Here is an 18824-nt window from a genome sequence, read left to right on the forward strand (position 1 = left end):
CTTTGAGGCATGTCTTTGTAGGCTGGAATATATTCTCATGGGAGAGCAGCCATTGTAGAGAGATTTGTCTCTTATGTGACATAGCATGCGTGTATGCAAAGCTGGATACATGTGATGCTGCTAGACTCTCTAAACATTGTGGTAGAGGACAAAGCCATGGTGAATGCAAGCTTACAATAGTTCATAATTTATGCAGATTTTCATGAAGTCTGCAGAAAAAGCTCCACCTAACATCAAGATTAACCTGCTGCATAAGTTTAATTTTTTCTGCCCACCAGAGAGAGGTGTTAGGGAGCTAATAAAATTTTTCTCATAATTAATTTTATAGAAAGGTTTGCCTGGCAACATAAGTGTATAAATGATAGGGACTTTGAGTTGCTGGTCAGCTTGTAATTGGAAACAGCTAAACATTTTCAGTGCTGACTGTAAAATAAACATTTCTAGAATTTCAAACTTCTTGTTTCTTCTCTGCAATAAGAAGAATGTTGGTTTATGCTTTATTAAAACATTGTCAGGCCTTTTCTTTCTTTTTTTTCTCCACAATAGCCATGCTTTGTTACTGTGTGCCTTTGGATAGGGCAGCTCTCAGAAAGAGTTACGTACAGACTGAAGTGACTTCTGTGTGGTATGATTGCTAATATTTATGGGGCCTGGGATCTTGCCTGTCAGCATTCCTTTTTTATTTAACATGTTTTTAGAATGTCTGGTTACTGATAACTTTTATGTCTTAGGCTTTTACCTTTAAAACACTGATCTGAACATGTCTAGGCAAATTGTTTTCTCAGAAATTAGCAAACTACCAGATACAACACATGTAGCAGTTTCGGTGTCAACCTTTTTACTTTAGTTCTCTCTGTTTATTTTTATCCTGTAACAAGAGAGGCAAGTGGTTCAAATGGACATGATTTCAAACCACAAATATCCACATAGTTATCCTTTTGACTCTCTGAATGTATGATCTCAGAGGCATCACTACCAGTCCAGTTCAGGGTTGGATTATCTTCTAAAACTAATACTTACATGATTCTGTGAAAATAAATCTTGGTAAAGCATCCAGACTTTACTGAATACCATGAAAATGTCGTGCTATATGTAATACATACTTGAAAACATCTTTTTTCATTGTAGGTGCTTCAAAAATTTCTAATTCTGATGTCTCTAAACACTGAAAATTGCAGCTTGACAAACTGTTGTGAGGAATTGTCAGGGTATACAGACAGTATGAAAAAATAGTTCTGGATTGTTCAGTTTTTTCATTCATCTTAATATCTGAAGGGTGAATGCTGAAAAGTTAATGTTGATTTAGCTACTGGATTTTGTGGGATGCATAGTTTGGGGATTTGTTTTTTGGGGGTGTTTTTTTTTGTTGATACACCCAGCTATTCTCTTATGTTCACATCAGTTTGAAAATATGTCACATATGCAGGTGTACTTCATGTTACAAAAACTTTAGTACCAAGTGTTAGATTCTTTGGGGGATTCTTACTAATGCTGGGAATAGTCGCTGTTCCCAGAAGGGAAACAGTGGTGAAGAAATGAAATGAAGATTGGACTATCCTGGCTAATGGAGAGACTTTAAAATGAGTTGCATCAGTTTTACTTGAAATGCGTCAGAATGCCAGTAATTTACAAAAGGGTTTAATGGATTGTCTTTTATACTTTGTGGTAAGGATTGTTGTTCAGAAATCATATCAGAAAGGTGATTTAAACTAAAAAGTCTTGTCAGCAGTATCAGTTAATGAACTATTAAGTATCTGTTTTTAAAAATGTAATGTTTCACTTGGGAAAATGTATGTCTACAAATCATTTTGGTCTAGGTGCCACCAAGATCAGTAGTGTACAGATGAAGCCTATAGAGACAATGTTTTTTTAATCACCTCTAGATGTGGTACGTTCAGTTTGCAATTAAGAGGATGTTTCCTAGCTACTGACCATGAAATATGCACCTGGCATCCGAGAGACAAGCTGTGCTTTTTGCCGTTTGTGCAGCAATGCCCTTAACAAAGGTCTGCAGTTAGAAATTAGTCATTCTGCTGATGTTAGACTTGTGTCTTCACTCACACTTACATTAGTCTTAGTGGGTTAAACTAAGCTTTCTTTGGAGTGAACCAGACACTTGCTTAAAAGTACATAGAAAAATAATAGTTTTAAAAGCAAGGACTCCTTTTTTTACTTAGTCTCATCTTACAGAGTATTGTGTATTTATTACATTCATCTCCTGAGGATCTGGATGAGGACATGACAGGAAATAGACAATGGATGTTCGTGTATGTAACTTGCAGGCTATCTGCTACTAATCAAAGCAAAACTACACAGCTCACGCATGCACACTTTTTTTCCTCCTTCATCATGGAGTACCAGAATATATATAGATGGGGCACCAGTAATGAAAGGACACATTTACTCTACTAATTCTCAACTAATTGCAGCATCAAACTAAGAATTTAGTTTTGCTTCCCCTGCAGCCTATACTGTTCTTGGAATGGCTTGTCATCCATTTGGAAGGTTGACAAATTAAATTACCTGTTCAAAAACTACATTAAAAGATAAATCAAACCTACAAAAACTAAACATAACTTAGTTTCTAGGAAGAGTGAGGAATAATAAATGTACTTGTATGTAAACACATAACGGTAAAAATGTTATCTGTTAAATAAAGTTGAGAAAAGGAACAGGGTAGTTAATGAGTGGAGTTACAAGTGTATTCCTGGATCACTGATCCAAGCTCCTTTGGTAATCATAGGATTCGAGATGGAATCTCAAGTTTAAGCAGTGTATCTGCTCCTTTATCTTCAGCCCTTCCATTTTTTTTTAATCTTGATTTTCAAGGGAGGCTTGTTTGCATTTCAGTTATTTAAAAGGCTGGTCCTTTGACAAAGGAAACACTTGCTAAACAGAATCTGGCTGTGATTACCAGAGGCTGTAACGTAGTGGTTTAAGGACTTTCCCTGACAAAAGCAAGTTAAACAGTTCTCACCTTGGCCCTTCATTCCGGTGCTGAAGTTCACCAGTGATAAAAGCAAGTTGTCAGATCAAGTTAGGAACTCATGGTGGAGATGCCTGTGTCTTGTGATGGACTTTCCTGAGGTCTTTGAAATCTCTCTTTCCATCCAGCAGATCTGTCTAATGAAGTCTTTCACTGCCTTCTTCACAAGACTTTCATACATGTGGTCATTTGTCATGTAGCTCACAGAATTGTCTGTTGTGTGATGGTTGCCCTGAAGAGCAACCAGGGATCTTCTGACCAACTGAGCAGGTGACAGGTTTTCATAAGGGCATTTTCATGAACTCTGCAATGAGTTGAACTGTTAGAAAATGGATGAAAAAACAGAATGAGGGAGCAACAGCATTAGGTAAATGGGTGAGCAGCGGGAAAGAAAGGAGAATATAACAGCTGTGAATAATAATGAGTGAAGGGCCACCAGGACAAACTGGGCTGCTTAAGAAATGTTTGTACATACATACCTAAGGCACAAAGCTTAAAGTGAAATGTGGGGATTTTGGCTGAAGCTGGAAAGCTTAAGTCCAGAAGGGTCATTTGGCTTTCAGCAAAAGGCCCTTATTCTCTGCATTTCAGATAATTTCTCTGTCTTTGTGTTTGGTCTTTGGGTAAGAGGTTACTCTGCAATGAAAAACTGTCCTAAATATTTGGACACATGCATACTTGTGTTTTTATACCTCAGTCACTTTCTAGCAAGACTATTCTCAGGGAGTGTCAACTTAAGCCAACTTGCTTTAAAATGAAGCTGTATTTTAGCTAGTTAAGCAAAAAGCTGTGTTTTGTGGGTAGGACTTGTCTTGGACGCACAGAAAGGAGGCAGTTGGAGGACCAAATCTTTAGATAATGTACATAACAAACACCTTACTTAAATAAATTTGCCAGTCAGGCAAGGTACCTTTTCTTGAAATCAAATGAGAACACTCACAAGACATGGTTTTGTTCTTTTCCTTTATTTTGTTTCTTTTTTGTTTATATTGGAATGGCAGAAAAAATATATCGAGTGAGGGGCTCATGGGTGAAATATGTGGGAATAGCTTTATTGTCTAAGCTAGTAAATCCTTATGGCAAAAGCTGTTGAGCTGCTTAGGAATGGTAGACACTTGATAAAATTTGTGATGTGGAAAATGGCTACTTAAGGCTACATTTATGTTACTCCTTGATTTAAGGAATGAATTGGTAGCAATCCATTTGACAGTGTTTTAAAGCCCTTGATGAAAGTATCAAATCGAACTAATCTATAGATCCACTTATATATGAAACAAAAAGGCTTTTGTGGAGTGAGTATTTTGCTACTGTCTCCCAGTGTTAGACCTGCTAGGGTAGTTGTGTATGGTAGCACTCATTCAGATCATTCTGATAAAGTTGTGGTGAAATTCAAAGGAATGTACTGGTCTATATCTTTTCATGACTTTCACATGCAAAATTAGGCCAGGAAAGGTATTGTGGATTTTAGTTCATTGTCTTTAGTGCTAACAGGCAGGACTGTCAAATTGAGGTCTTCCCTGGCCTTGTTTAAAAAAATGAATTGCCAATCTCATATGTTAAGATATCTCCCATATTTTATGGGATAGTATGTTACCATCATTATGGGTTTATCTGGATTATGACTGTATATTCCTTATATAGATATCTTGTTCTGTGCTATTTAACTGCAGTTTTTGCAAGGCAGGTTGTATGAGTGCAAGACTAATGTTGGCACATTTGACAGTATTTCCAATGGTTTTTCTTCTCTTCTCACTTTAACATCATATGAGCTAGTTTCACTGAAAAGAGCAGGATATCAGAGAAAAATTCAGAACAGAAAACCAATTGGGAAACACCTAGAACAACACAGAGGTTTTCTCTCTGCCACTGTAAGAGACCTTTGTAGATTGGGGGAAGTTTGTCTTTGGTATTTTGACTCGGTTTTGCATGATACTGTTTTAAGGAAAGTAGGGAAATACAATCCTGATGAAACAGCAGTAGTGTGAATCTCAAAGTACTTTATAATTTGTGAGCAATTCAGTATCAGAAAGGGAGGTGGAACTGATGAAGCTCTGTAATATGGTCTGTCATGTATGTGCATCTGCTCAGTGGTTGTATTAATGAGCTGGACAATACAATAGAAGATGTTCTTTTGTTACATTTGCAGGTGATGAAACTAGGAGAGATTGCATGGAAAAAGGACAAAATAGGATTTCAAAATGATCATGATAAATTGCAAAGATAGTCTAAAAAACACTGGATAACATTCAGTAGTAGAAAGTGCAAGGTTGTTACCTGTATTCAAGGATATCGTGCTACACAAATGATCTGAGGTAGCTGGTCAAGTGGGGAGGATTTGAAAAAAGATGTCAGAGTTACAGTAGTTAACAGGTTGAAGATAAGAATTTCTGTTGTGCCAAGAAAAATCCCCATACTAAGATACAAAGCAGAAGTATAACCAACAATGAGATGTATGAAATAATCTTTTTGCTCAAGGCAGAAAGTGTGGCACTAAAGGCTTTAGCATGGCTTCATCTGTAACACTGTGTCAGTGTTGGATATCCTACCTGGGTATACCCGATTTATGTTAGAGCATTCGTATATTTATATAACTAAGTGTTCAGAGCAGAGCAAAAGGACATTGAGAAATCACATTCTAAGAGACAAAAGCTTTACAAGAATAGGGCTCAAAAGAAGATTGTTCCTGGTGGGTTTTGCATATCTGTATCTCTTCAAGGAAAGAAAAGGAACAGCCTGTTACTCAGGTTCGTGGAGAAGATGGCAAAAAGTAACAGCCTGAAATTGTAGGGCCAGAAAAAGTTAAGTGAGAAACTAATGATAGCAATAATCAAACATAGAATTAGACTGCCTGGGAAGGTTATAAAAGCTTGATACCGGAAACCTTAAAAACAGGCAACAAATGCCTCAGAAATGGCATAGGTAAAGTTGAACATGCCTTGAGTTGTGGTTTACAGAGACCTCCTTGTGATGCCTTCCAGACTCTTCTCTGCGACATGTGCGGTGACAGCAGATTGCAATCCACAACTGGCCAAAACCCATGGTGTCCTGGGATGGGCCTCCTTCCGAAATACAGTTCAGCAGCTCAGAAGTGTACAAGTTCCTATAACTGTGCTGAAGGTGTGGAGTATATTAGTGAATGAAGTGGGGAAAGAGGAGTTGTCCACTGCAAGAAAAACAGAGTGGTGTCAGGGAGCCCTGAATCAGCCCTGAATCAAGTTGATGTGCTTGTTTATATTTTGCAAGCACTTTGCTTCCCTGTGGTCTTTGGATGAAAATTGATGTATTTTAGTTATGTAGCTGAGATTTCAGTGTGAGTTTTTGGGTACAGTACTTGAAAGGTAAATGGTCTTCTTCTGTAGGTACATGAATATAGTAAACTTAAGTGCAAGAACATGTCTTCCATAGAGGAATTTTTTGGTAGCAATTCTGACAAATTCTGTTGGACGTTTTTCAAGGAAACCCTGTGTACATACTGATGAAATTTGACAGTGTGACCTTTTCATATGGGACAGAGGGAGCTTTTTGCTGATGAGACTTGACACATTTTTCAAACACACTGACAAAGATCACAGACCCTTTAAAAGCATATTCTCAGCAATGTGGATCAGCTTCTTAGTAGCTTTACTGTGCACTATGTCTCACCAGGTAGACAAGACTGGTACTGTGGCATCTGTTTGCTCAGGTTTATTTTCAAGCACATATACACAGGTATTGCAGCAGAAATGCTGATTTAATTAATGATTTTATCAGTATTCTTGAGTATTTTTCTATCACAAATAGCTTATATTGTGTTCTATGCTTTTCAAAATAGTTGTAGATCAGTAGGTAGCATTCATAATTGTCAATGTTTTTTCTTGCAGTGCTGAAACTTTATTCAGAGTCTAAAATAAGTCAGTATAAAAAGTTCTGTTGAGTTTTTGATTTAAATGAGAACTCTTATTTACACATTAACTTGAATTTAGTCATGAATTCTGAAGCTTTGTGACCTGTTGATTAGTATCATGAGGAAAAGTGTTGTGTGGGATATTGGAGTGTGGGGGAAGAGTGATGTGTTATTTTGGATTCAAAGGAGTTGACAGAATTCTGATGTGCTATCACTTTTCTACATGGCAGCTCTTTATTCTGTTTATGAGAGGAAATGCCTCTTTGGGAAGCATGGGGGAGGATAAAGATTTCCAATAGTGTGGAGGTATCTTCCTAATACAAGGTTACAAAACATTCTTTTAAAGCTCTTCTTGCCACATTGCAATTCACCCTGTTGACAGTGTTGTAGATTACTTATTCTCAAGGATACTCAAATACGGACCTTAAGAAGCCACCTCATCACATCACTGCCATAAATAGTCTCCAGTGGCAAGCCACAGGCTCTTGATCAGAGTCTGTGGAGTCAGTTTGTGAATGGATATGTGGGTAGGAGTTACTAGGCAATAACCTTTTGTACTTTCTGTGGATGACAGGTGTAGAATTTCTATGCTCACCTTCTACCCTGGCCTTTGGAGATGGGATCTTTATTTGCATGAGATGTTTTCATTAGTGGGAAAAATTTTGGAAACTGCATCACGGGATATTGTAGTGAGGCTGCGCCAGCAGAAGTAGGGAAACAAATCTGTCACAGTGGGATGATGGCAAGGTAATGCTTCTGGAAAGTAAGGGCAACCTTATGTGCAGGAGAATGGATAACTCTGCAGAAGGCAGTGGATAATCAGAGTCATGGGAGGTTCAAGTTCACATGCAGTTCCTGTGGTAGTTGCCATTTTTCGTCTTTGAATTCAGTCTAAGTGAATGCAGAATTATTATGGGAATTCAAATCTACCTAATGCGCTTAATTTACCCTGACCAATTTCACAAGAGAGATTGGGAATCTTTGGGCTAATAATCCTCCCTGATCCCCGAGAACAGTTGCAGCTGTTCCCTGCATTTCATGCAGAGGAATTGCGATCCATGCTGTAAAATTACTCCCTCACCCACATGCTGAAGACTGCAGTTGTATTTTGCATTAATCTCCTAACACCCCACAGGCTGGTGGGTGACTGTCTCCGTGGTAAGGTGCTAATTCCCTCTGCAGGTCATGTGCCTTTTAAGTGAGGAAGTCCATACAATTTTCTTGTGGCGCTAGTTGTGGTAGGTCAAAACTGGCACCATAGTGTGTAAGCTTTATAACTACAATTAGCTTTTGTTATTCTAGGGAAATAGAGGTTCCTGGAGCTAGAAGTCCTTAAAGTTGTCCAGAAAATGCCAGAGTAGGATCTAGGAGATCAAAGAAAGCTACAGCTCTTTGTCCATTTCTATCAGCTCAGGTGGTTGTGAGCTGGATCTGGCTGCTGGTTTGTTGTTGGTTTGTTTCTTTTACTATGGCTGTTGGAACTATAAAATGTTGCCTTTACAGTCTGAATTTGAGTACTATTCCATGACTGTATCCTTAGTGTTCCCTTAATGATACGTGTGAGACTTAAAAAGGATTTTAGGAAGAACCCAAAGTAGGTTTGGAAAATGTTTGTGAGGAAATGGTGGTGGTTGTTGCTGTCACAATTGTTTTTCACCCTGTGGAAGTATTTGAGACTTCTACAGCTCTTGGCCATTCAATTTTGGAATGCAAATAGGACTTTTAATTCCAACCATCTCCACCTTCCAGTGAAAAAAGTGAGAGAATCTGGGGGAAGGAGGAAAGAAGAAAGAAGGAGGAGACTGTAGTTTTGCAATATGCTGAGAATGACTGTAGGTCTTCCTGAGTCAGATCAGAAACACAGAGGCCTTATGATGATTTGAGTCAATATATAATGCCTGTTGAGATTTGTTAGAAACACTGTTGTGCTGATGTTCTGTGCTGCTGGCCTTGACTCCTGACCAGGTGCTGTCTATTTGCTTTAGAAGCTTCTCAGTGCACCTCTGCAGCTGTCCATGTGCCTTTTTATCACCTCTGTCTCCTGGCCTACTCCAAAATACCTGCAGGTCACTGGTAGAATGCCACTTACCTGCATTGAAAAGCATAATTCCAACCCACCCTCACTTTCTTTTTAGCCATTTACTGCAGTTGGACCTTCCTTTCCATGCCTTTATTTTCCTCTGTGGGGATACAGGGGTTTTTCCTTGTGATAAGGACAATCACAGATGCTTGGGATAATGGTTCAGCTCCCAGAACCTGAGCTTTTTGAGTTCCCTGCACTTCTCCAGAGATAACTAAGGCTGAGGGAAAAAGAGACTTTCACAAGGACCGGTCAAAATAAATCTGCCCTGCATCCTTTCACTGTTAAGGGCATATTTCCAGCTGTGTTTTGCTGACATAACAGACCAGCACTTCACGTCTCGCTGCTTCTGGGCCTTGGATTGCTGTACACACAGTAGTTGCTTTTGTTCAGTTTTGGAGACAAAATGCAAGCTTTCATTTTCTTTCTTATAAAATACCTGAAATTAGTCTGCAGAGGATACAGGTATGTGCCTCAGCTAAATAAATTACTTGTATCCTGCAGACATGGAACTGGGAAAGTCTATTTGAGGCCTTGTTACACAAATAGGTGAAATAAATATGTAATGTCCTGAACAAATGGATTGTTTTGCTGCTTCTAGACAGCAATCACATATATTGTCAGCCTATGTGCAGATGTATAGATACATACTGTAACTAGAGCCTAATGGCAATGAGAACATCTGGAAGCATCTGGAAGATGTTGCCTCCTGTATTGCTCACCTCTGCTGCATATTTGGCCTTTCATTGTTTTGTGTAGATTCAGTACTGGAGCACTATTTAGTAGCTGCCAAAAATCAAGTTCAGTTAGAGCAGCTCTGGTGAGCAGGAGAATCAGAAGGACTCCAGCCAAGTTTTGGGGCTCAGTGGTTGTGGTTGTTTTGGCAATTAGCCAACTGCCCTTAGTGCTGTGTTTGAGTTTCTCCATTTTACAGTTTGCACAGTTGGTGTCCTGATTCTGCTTTGGAGTGTGTATTTTTGAGTTCCCATGCTATTGCTGTCCTTAGATTTTGAGCTTTCTTTTTCAGTGTGGTCTAAAAACCAACACGGCTTTGTGATCCCCTGGAGCTAGAGAACAGGCAGTCAGAAGTAACATGACTTTGAGTTAGTTACACCCATACATACAGTCGGTGTGTCTGGGGGGTGTCTGCTTTACTACTCCTGCTTTCCCTCATCCTCCACACATGTATACATACAGACGATGTAGCCAATGAAAGTCCCAACAAGCAGCTATAAAAAGAGTTTCAGAATGTAGTGAAGGTGTAGATTTCTTCATTTCTGTCAGTTCTTGTGATGGATTTGGAGGAAGATGCTGGCAAGGATGCAGATGTGGCTGGTGTCTTCAGGAGGTGCAGGTCCATAACTACCAAAGCCTGTGTCTTGTTTCTCTTCCAGGCATGGTATTGCTTACAGCAGACACACAAGATCATGCAGTGGAATCATCGGCAAGACTTAAGACTGATCTTGCCTTCAGATAGCTAAATGTTCCCCTGTAGCTATGAGACATTGTGGGGGTTATATGTCTGTCTGTCTCTCAATCTATCTATATGTTATAATGGGATTTCCCCAGTGTAGCTTCCTGCTGCCACTACCATGTTTTCTTTTTTAGCCACAAATCAGTCATAGGCAGTGACTGCCCTTCTAACTTGTTGCCCAGCCTGTGTCTGCTGTCACCTCAGGCTTTTCTTTGACAGAGGTGTGAAGTCACAATTTCAGAACACATGATCGCATATGTATATTTTAACACACATGAGCAGTGTTTGCAGGGTGACAGTGCACCATGCTGCCACTGTTGTGCTGCTCAGCTGCTTCCAGCAAAGCAGAGCTTTCTGCTAAGACCTCGCAGGTGCTGTGGAATGGGTTGGCTCACCCACCACTGGGGTGCTGTCCCCTCACCGCTCTGGATGCATGGAGTTTAATGCCATCCTGCTTTCCCCCACTTCATTTCAAACTTCATTACTTGGAGTCAAATACAGCTGTCAAGTTTTACTGTAGAATTTCAGAAAAATGCTGAGGGAAGTATCGTAGTTCACACATTTAAAGTCTTGACCAGTGGAAGCTGTTACTCTGCAGACTTGCTCTAAGTAGGGTTAGGTTAGGTACTGTTCCAAATGCCATTAGCTGCAAGTATATTGTCAGTGCTGCCAGTCATGGAACTGAACAAGTGGGGATGGCAGCAAGCACTCAGCAAAGGAAATAAGTATTATCTCTCTCAGGCTAGGAACAACTTGAATTTCTGATGCATGCAAGCAAACAAAAATGCCATTTTCTCTCCCACACGTTTTTTTGCCCATCTTTTTTGCTTTTCTTTGTGCTGTGCCCAAACTTTCTAATTGTAGGCCATTCTTAGAAACCATTTTATATTGGTTTTGAAATAGCATATGACTCCAATGTAAACATTTTTCATTTCAGTTACAGGAGTATTAAGGTTGGAATAGTGAGTAGGTGCTAGCAGATGATGTTTCAACATAATTTATTGTTGCTTAAAGTGTAGTGTGTATAACAGTAGATACCTGATCATATATTCACATCTCAGTACCCTGGAGACAAGTTTCATGCTGACCATTCAAATGAGTATTATCATGCAAGTACTAACAAGACTAACTGGGAATAACTAAGTTACATGTAGGCGTGAGAACCAGAATGAGTCTGATAAATTCCCACGTTACGACCTAACCTGCTTGATTCGATTCAGTACTTACTGTAACTGGGAGTAAGGTGATCTAAGGAATTCTTCTTGATTGTTTCGTCTCATGGAAACTATACAAAACCTGTTTGTAGTAACAGTAATTTACTGTTATGTGTTTAGTTCTGGAGTGGTGCTAAGGGACGTAAGCCAAGTTTAATAGCCAGAAACATTATTTTGTCTTCAGTTCATTGAAGGGGTTCTCAAATGATACATGATAAACTATTTATAAAAGTTCAATTATAAACTTTTGGATTGATATGATAGACTGCTGCCTTGTCGTTTTCCTTATCTGTGTAGCATCATGCATACCTATGTGATAGTTTACTTATGTATAGAGAGGATTATGAAATATTTTCCATCTCTGATATCTTCAGGCCATGTATCTAGTTCCAATCTTGGTGAAGACAATTAAGCCCGTAGGCAAGCCAGACTGGGGTTATTTTAAGATACACCTTAAAAACTTACAGTTGTTCATATGGTATCTTTTATGCTCTTTGCTCCTGTTTTTTTTAACCTAGCTTTCTGCTTGCTGGAACCTTAAAAGTGTATAGCAAGTGTTTGGAAGCAGTAGAATAACTTCCCCATATTATGTGGTTCCCTAAAAATGACATCAATAAAAATTTAGTCTCTGTGCCTTGAAACTAAGTGATGATTTTACTGTGAGGTATGCTTTTATTGTTGTTGGTGTTTTTCTCTGTTTCAGGCCAAACAAACCAAGTGGCCAAGGAGGCAGCCAACAGATGGACTGGTGTGTATTGCAGCAACACAGCTTCACACTAGAGCAGTTTCAGTAAAAGACCTACTCAGTGTTAAGAGTTTTAAATTTGATTGGGACTTGATGTGGGATAGTCCTTACTTATAGAAACATAGAGAAATCTATTTTACTTATAAAACTACTATGATTCAACAAAAAAATACATCTTCTCAGTTTAGTTACTGAATGTACTTCATATGACATAACAGATTTGTCCTTCTGGTGCTGTCTTGCACACTGTATAAATCCTGCAACTTGTTTCCTTGGCTGAATTAAATCTTGTAAGAGGAAAGCAATAGAGACTGGAAATGGTGATGCCCAGGTATTCAGAAAGCTTAATTCTATTCTGAATGTTCATTTCTTTCAAAAGTGTAGGATGGTTTGTGGAATCTTATTGCTGTTTCCATGTGATGGATGCCAATACAAAGTAGGTATTTCTCAAACTAAGTGATCAGTTTTGATAAGTAAAATGATGCATAGTTTTAAGGAATGTTACTGTGATGACATTTATATGGAAGTCTAATTCAATTTTCTGTTGTTGCCTAGCTTTGCTGTATTCATTCCCATTTTGCAGAGCAAGCTATTTATATGTCCTTATGGTTTTTTAAATTATTTAGAATATTGCTTGCAATTTTTTGTTTAGAATAGATCTCCTGCTGATGGACTGCTGATCATTGGTTATGCCAAGTGCAGCAGGATATCATTGTCTTAGTCTTTGGACTATTATTTTATATCTGGGTTGTTTACTCCATATGGGGAAATAAAATTATGTATTTGAAAATAACTTCTGGGAGTTGTCAGGGCTTTCTACTGTTGATGACAGGCTGTTCTCAAGGCGTCGAGTGAGGTAAAGGAACTGTGCCTCAGCCTGTAGAAAGTACTTCGCTATTTAATTAGACAATTTGGTTATATGCTGCAGCATATTTTTCTTTTGAAGAGACAGTTTTAAAACCAAATGTGTGATAGTTAAAGAAAAATAGATCTCTAAGCTGTGCAGAGACAGAGAACATTTCCTCTCTTAAGGAACGCTGCAGTTTATGGGTGTTAAAAATGACGTAATGAGTTTCAGTAAATGCTGCAGTGAAAAATTATGTTAAATTGAACAAAATGTATATGTTAAAATAATAACCTGATGCTAAAAGAGAAGTGCTGACTAAAGCTTCTTGAATATCTTTTTTTTTAACTTTATATACAGTGTCTGAACAAACACGCAGGACTAGAAAGGACCTTACAGCTAATTTAAATCTAATTTTTGTAGCTGTAGACAGTCACATAGTAGGTGTCTAGTTGAAGAAGGACCTATAAAATACTCACTCTGCATATTCACACTTACCTCATCACTATAGCAGGCTTACACTGTAATAGTAGCTTTCAGTCTCCTCATAAAAGAGGGGCAAGAAAAGATAAAGATAACATATTTTAGTCATTGCTAAGTAAATGATTTCCTCTTTTTTGGAGGTTATTAACAAAAGCCTTGTGTTTTCTGTTCTAAATCTACTTAATAATGATGTTTCCCACTATATACCTTTTTCATACACAGAAGAGATACTGCAAATGGAAGGATTTTTTTTTTGGAGCCAAGACTATAATTTATGCTTTCCTAAATACTCAAAATGAATGTTTTCCATTCTGTTTACAGATAACATCTTTTCAATAAAGTCCTGGGCCAAGCGTAAATTTGGATTTGAAGAGAGCAGAATTGATAAAGGTTTTGGAATCCCAGAAGATTTGGATTACATTGATTAGTGTTCAGTTGATGACTGACACAGTTGTACATAGTTTGTTATATATTCACAGCTGCCATTTCAATGCGAATCCTCTCCAAACAGGTGACCACCATTTAATTTGCTGGTTTTGTTAAGGTTAATAAAATTCTAAAAATATTTATTGCAATTTTTTTCTTGTACTCTACTGTAGATAGTAAATCTCTTGGTTTCTTCTGTGAGACAGAATGGACAAAGGTTATAGGGAGTAATTATTAGAGAGTCTTGAGACTGGATTTAACTCTTCCTGTGCTTAACTGGGAGTAGTAGTAAGCACTAAGAGCTAGAAGCTCCAAGGATTTATGTTTGAACATGTTGAAGGCTTTGGAGTGGGAATAACAGAGGACAGTATGGAATAGGATTAATTTTTCCCTTGTCTCACCAATGAAATAGAAAAGAGGCATAATCCATTAATGGAAAACAATGAGACAGTAAGGAGGTCAGTAGAAAGGCTGAGGTCTGATTTCAGGTAATTTTTTATTGTGTTCCTAGTACTGCTTGTAAGTTTAGTGACAAAATTTTGTTTGTTGTTGAAAAATACTAGTTCAACAGAGCTGAATCTGTTCCCGCAAATATATTGGATTTGATGCTGAGAAAGCTGCTCTGGTCAAGAGTGTATCTGCACGGAAGTGGGAACAAAGAGCACCCATCCATTCACACCACAGTGCATCGAGATTTAGGATGTTTATCTGGGATGTGAGAGACTGAATTCAATTCGCTGTTCAAAATGGAGCATTTTTGGGGTTATGCACATTTTATCAATTTCAGGCTAAAAGTGCAGCCAGCCAAAATAATAACAGATTTCAGATTTCATTTTTGTTTGGTGAAATTTCCAAAGCACCTCACTTTGTATCAGCTTCTGGTTTTAGTTCTGATCAGTGCATGGCTACAGCAAGAGAGAGGTGGACAGTGGAGACTGGTGTTCACCTTCCACAGCTGTTTATTGCAAGATGGCATTTCTGCTGTACAGCTCTGAAGGATTTCAGGTTTACCTTTAGGAGGCTGGTGGGCCTGCTGCAAGGTATCACTGAAAAGTGTCTGTCGCCTTTTATGTAACATCTGATGAGAGAGCATTGCTGAAAAGGTGGCATTTAGCTGGAGATATGCCCAGAAATCTGTCTCCTGTGACCTTTCAAATTAAAGTTTCCTAGCAGTTCAGTGCATGTTAAAATCAGGTATGCCCCTGGCTATTGTCATCTCATGTCTATGAAGACAGTAAAGTATTGGGAAGATAGCAGGTAGAAGATTTTCCTCTCATAGAGATAGTGTAGCAAGCTATCCATTGCCTGAGGAAAATGTATGGGATGCCTGGCATGTAGTAAAATGTCCCTATGCTTAAAATTGTAATGGAGATGTTTCCTTTTATGTGTTTGGAAAGATTTTATTCCTAATATGTCCAGTATTGAACATTGAGTACAGTTCTGACTGGTAAAGGCGTGATGCAAGCAGGTGGCACTGAGCTGAGTGCAGTGTTACAGTGTTCCTTCCCAGGCCTGGCTTTTGCCCCATGAAAGGGGGTGCTGTGCAGCAAAGCTTCCTGCTGGTGCCAAACCAAACTGTCGATGCACCTGTAGCTTGGGTGGTTGGATTGCTCTTGGATTTTGTGCTGTGAAACAGTAAAGAGGCAAGCTTTTTGTGCTCTTTGTGGGAGATCTCTCTCTTTTTTTCGTTTTGCTAAATGTTTGGATTTTTCTGTGAGTATTCTGTACCACCTAACAGGTGTGAGAAGCTCCTTGGCACATCTGTGTTCAAGAACATATAACTGCCATACAGTAGAGATGATGATGACTCAAAAGGCTTGTTTGTGTGAAGGAACACTGAGCACATGAAGTTTTGCCTCTTAGAATCACTTTCATGTGGCTGACCTTCTCCTTGTCAAGGAGCCTCAGGTAATTTATGGTCTGTAGCAGCTTGTGCACCAAGACTTCCTCTGGTACCTTTGGGGATGAGGGTTTCTTACTGACTTTACTGCTTTGGCTACTTTCCAAATTCAAGAGGTAAAGGAAGATGACCAGCTATGTAAGTTTAGCTGCAATGTTGTAGCTTCCTGTCTGTAGGGTAAAAGCACTGTGGACTGCAATAAAACCTCTAAATATAATAAATACCATCTAAATAACTGTACTTGAGGTAGTTTTGCTGAGAGATACTACAGTCAGCCAGCATGAGCTGGCTTTAAAAATATCAAACACAGCCATTATGCTTTGGACACAAAACTTAGGTAGTTCAAGTGCAGGGAATTTCTAGCAATGTAGTTTTCTGTAGAATTTTGGGTTTGTTTTACAGGTACAGAACAGATGTAGACATACAATTGTACTCTGTTTTCTCTTCTGTCTCCTGGTGTTGGTTAGCAAACCTGGAGGGAGAATATGTCTGCTTCTGTAAGGACACAATTTTAGAACAGTCAGAACAGAAATTTCTCAGCTAAAGAGTAACGGAAGAGGTGATGCATTACCAGAAACTGATTCTTACTCCTCTAGTGGAATAGGTTTATTTTGTGCTACCTTTTTGTAATTCTGGATTTTTAGCATAGGTGAATTTCAACAGGAAAAGCAAAGCCAGATCCTTTCTGAGAGAAAAAGAGACAATTTGTGTATCTTGTATATTCCAAGATACTTTGAGACTGCTGCATCTGCTCACTTTTGGAAGCTTTTCTTCTTAAAAAGATATGCAGCAGACTGCTAAATCCCACTGTATGAAACCATGTAGAATTGTGTGGTTTGAGATGTGTGTTCACTTCAGTTTTTAGGAGAAGCTGAGACTTTTGCATTCTGCTGAGTTAAAAGTCAGTAACTGTTAAAATTATTTTCCTTCTGAGAAATTTTTTGCTATTAGCCTATAGCAAAAATAAAAACCCTCAAGCTGATTGTGTGTCCCAGTTTGTATTTTCAGAGTTTTCCTGAGACAGAATCTGAAATATTTCTAAAGAATCTAACAAGAAAACAATGGAGTTTAAGTGCTTACTTCTACTGTTATTCTTGTGGTTATGTCACAGCTATTTTATGTATATGTCTTCCTCTTTTCTCTTTTTTTCTTGTGCCCTATAAGTTTTTTTGCCCATTTAAGGTAAATGTTTTCAACTGTTACAGCTAAGTCAGGAGGTCAGGCCCTTACTACAATTCAGGTTTATAATTAAAGCACTTACTAGTGCAATGGTTGAACAGTACCAGGAACAGTATCAGGTCCAGCTTTTCAAAATCTCGGTAGGAGTTTATCTCTGCAATACTAGGCTGAAGTGTTGGGCAAGCCTGCTCTTTGGGACTGATGTTGATTGGCCACTGTGAAACAATATAGATACAGCAGAAAATATTTATTTCTACCTGATCTACTAGGAAACCTTACTTGTGTAAAGAAAGTTGCTGATGATATCTGCCCTGAAACATCCCATTCTTCTTTGTCTTTTAACTTGCCATCCGCATGCTCTGTACAACACTAGGATTCCCTTTATGGTACTTGCAGAGTGTTAACAGTCACAAAGGTTTAGGTTTTGACAAATCAGGTGCTAAGCCTTTCCTTAATGCATCATCTAAAATGTCATTGTTGTTTGGGGGTGTTTTAAAAGGGAAAATCCAGGCTCTGACGGAAATGGCACAGTGATGCTGTGATCACGTGACAGGTGGACCGAAACTTCTTGGGAGAATGAGGGGAAAAGGAACCCAGTTTATGATGGTGACTAAGAACTTCAGTGCAAGAGCTCCTTAGAGAGTCCTTCTGTCACCCAGGCATATTTCCACCAGTCAGGTGATCTGGTTGGTGCTTAATCTTCACCTTTTTCATTGTAGAGGTGAGGTTTGTAGGATCATATTTTTCTGTTGTTTATCCTCTCCTTTTCCCTCCCAGTGTTCTTAAATTATCCAGTGATTTCAGCTAAGTTTACTCTGAGGGACTCTGGTATAAGCTCACGATTTATCTGTTCTGTTTGGCTGCTTGCCTGATAAATGCAGGCTTTCCCTTCCCCACCTACCACTTTAGAGACCCAAGAAGGGGTAGAGCATGCTGGGGGTGGGAGGAGGAAGGAAAGATGTCAAAGATGGTGATGGAGTGTTGTGTGAGGGTCTGGCAGCACTGCTGGGGCTGAGATGGGATGGTGTGTGCATCCTTTCAGTGGGAAGGAGCAGATGACTTCAGCAAGTGAAGTCCTTGTCTGATCACGAGTCACACACATGACTGGGTTCTTCCATGATTGCAGCAGTTAGCTGCCATCTAGACACAATTCCTGCATCAATGTTCCTGTGCATAAGGAGTCTGCCTTCACAGCAGGGATAGCCTTTCTCTTCAGCTTCTTTTTCTCCTTGTCCCATTTACGTTTTCTCTCCCACCCCTCCACTGTCATTTCCCTCTTAGATCTGCTTGTAGAAAGAAACCATGTAGGCTGAACAAGTGAAGCACTGAAGTCTGTACAGATGGTTGTCTGTCTTACTCCTCCTCCTGCTGACACTGCTGTCAGCACACACACCTTCCAGTGCACAGGCATACAGGAAGGGAAGCATCTATCTCTGTGTTGGACTTGTCTCTTTTTAAACTGTATGCACGGAAGGTTGCATGTCAAGAAGACCAGGGGGCAAAGAGATCTGTGAACACCACCAAAAGCACCACTGAACTTCTCAGGGTCACTTCAGACTCTCTTACAAAGCGTCACAAATGAATGAACGGTTTTGATGCTATGTGGGGGT

At 39.1% G+C, this 18824-nt stretch overlaps 1 protein-coding gene across 6 annotated transcripts in view; it reads left to right on the top strand.

The window, feature by feature from the left end:
* The window catches only part of MND1 (meiotic nuclear divisions 1), a 42533-nt gene extending 26729 nt beyond the window's left edge, over positions 1–15804 (top strand). For 5 of the 6 annotated variants that reach the window (XM_069013526.1, XM_069013527.1, XM_069013528.1 and 2 more), the window contains exons 7-8: positions 12341–12385; positions 14031–15804. In XM_069013526.1, the coding sequence (XP_068869627.1) occupies positions 12341–12385; positions 14031–14137 (152 nt within the window). In that variant the 3' untranslated portion in view covers positions 14138–15804. The remainder of the gene's footprint in view (positions 1–12340; positions 12386–14030) is intronic. The other variant, XM_069013525.1, reaches the window with a different exon arrangement.
* The last annotated feature ends 3020 nt before the right edge of the window (positions 15805–18824 follow it).

Source organism: Aphelocoma coerulescens, chromosome 4 (assembly GCF_041296385.1).
Source record: "Aphelocoma coerulescens isolate FSJ_1873_10779 chromosome 4, UR_Acoe_1.0, whole genome shotgun sequence".
NCBI classification, from domain to species: domain Eukaryota; kingdom Metazoa; phylum Chordata; class Aves; order Passeriformes; family Corvidae; genus Aphelocoma; species Aphelocoma coerulescens.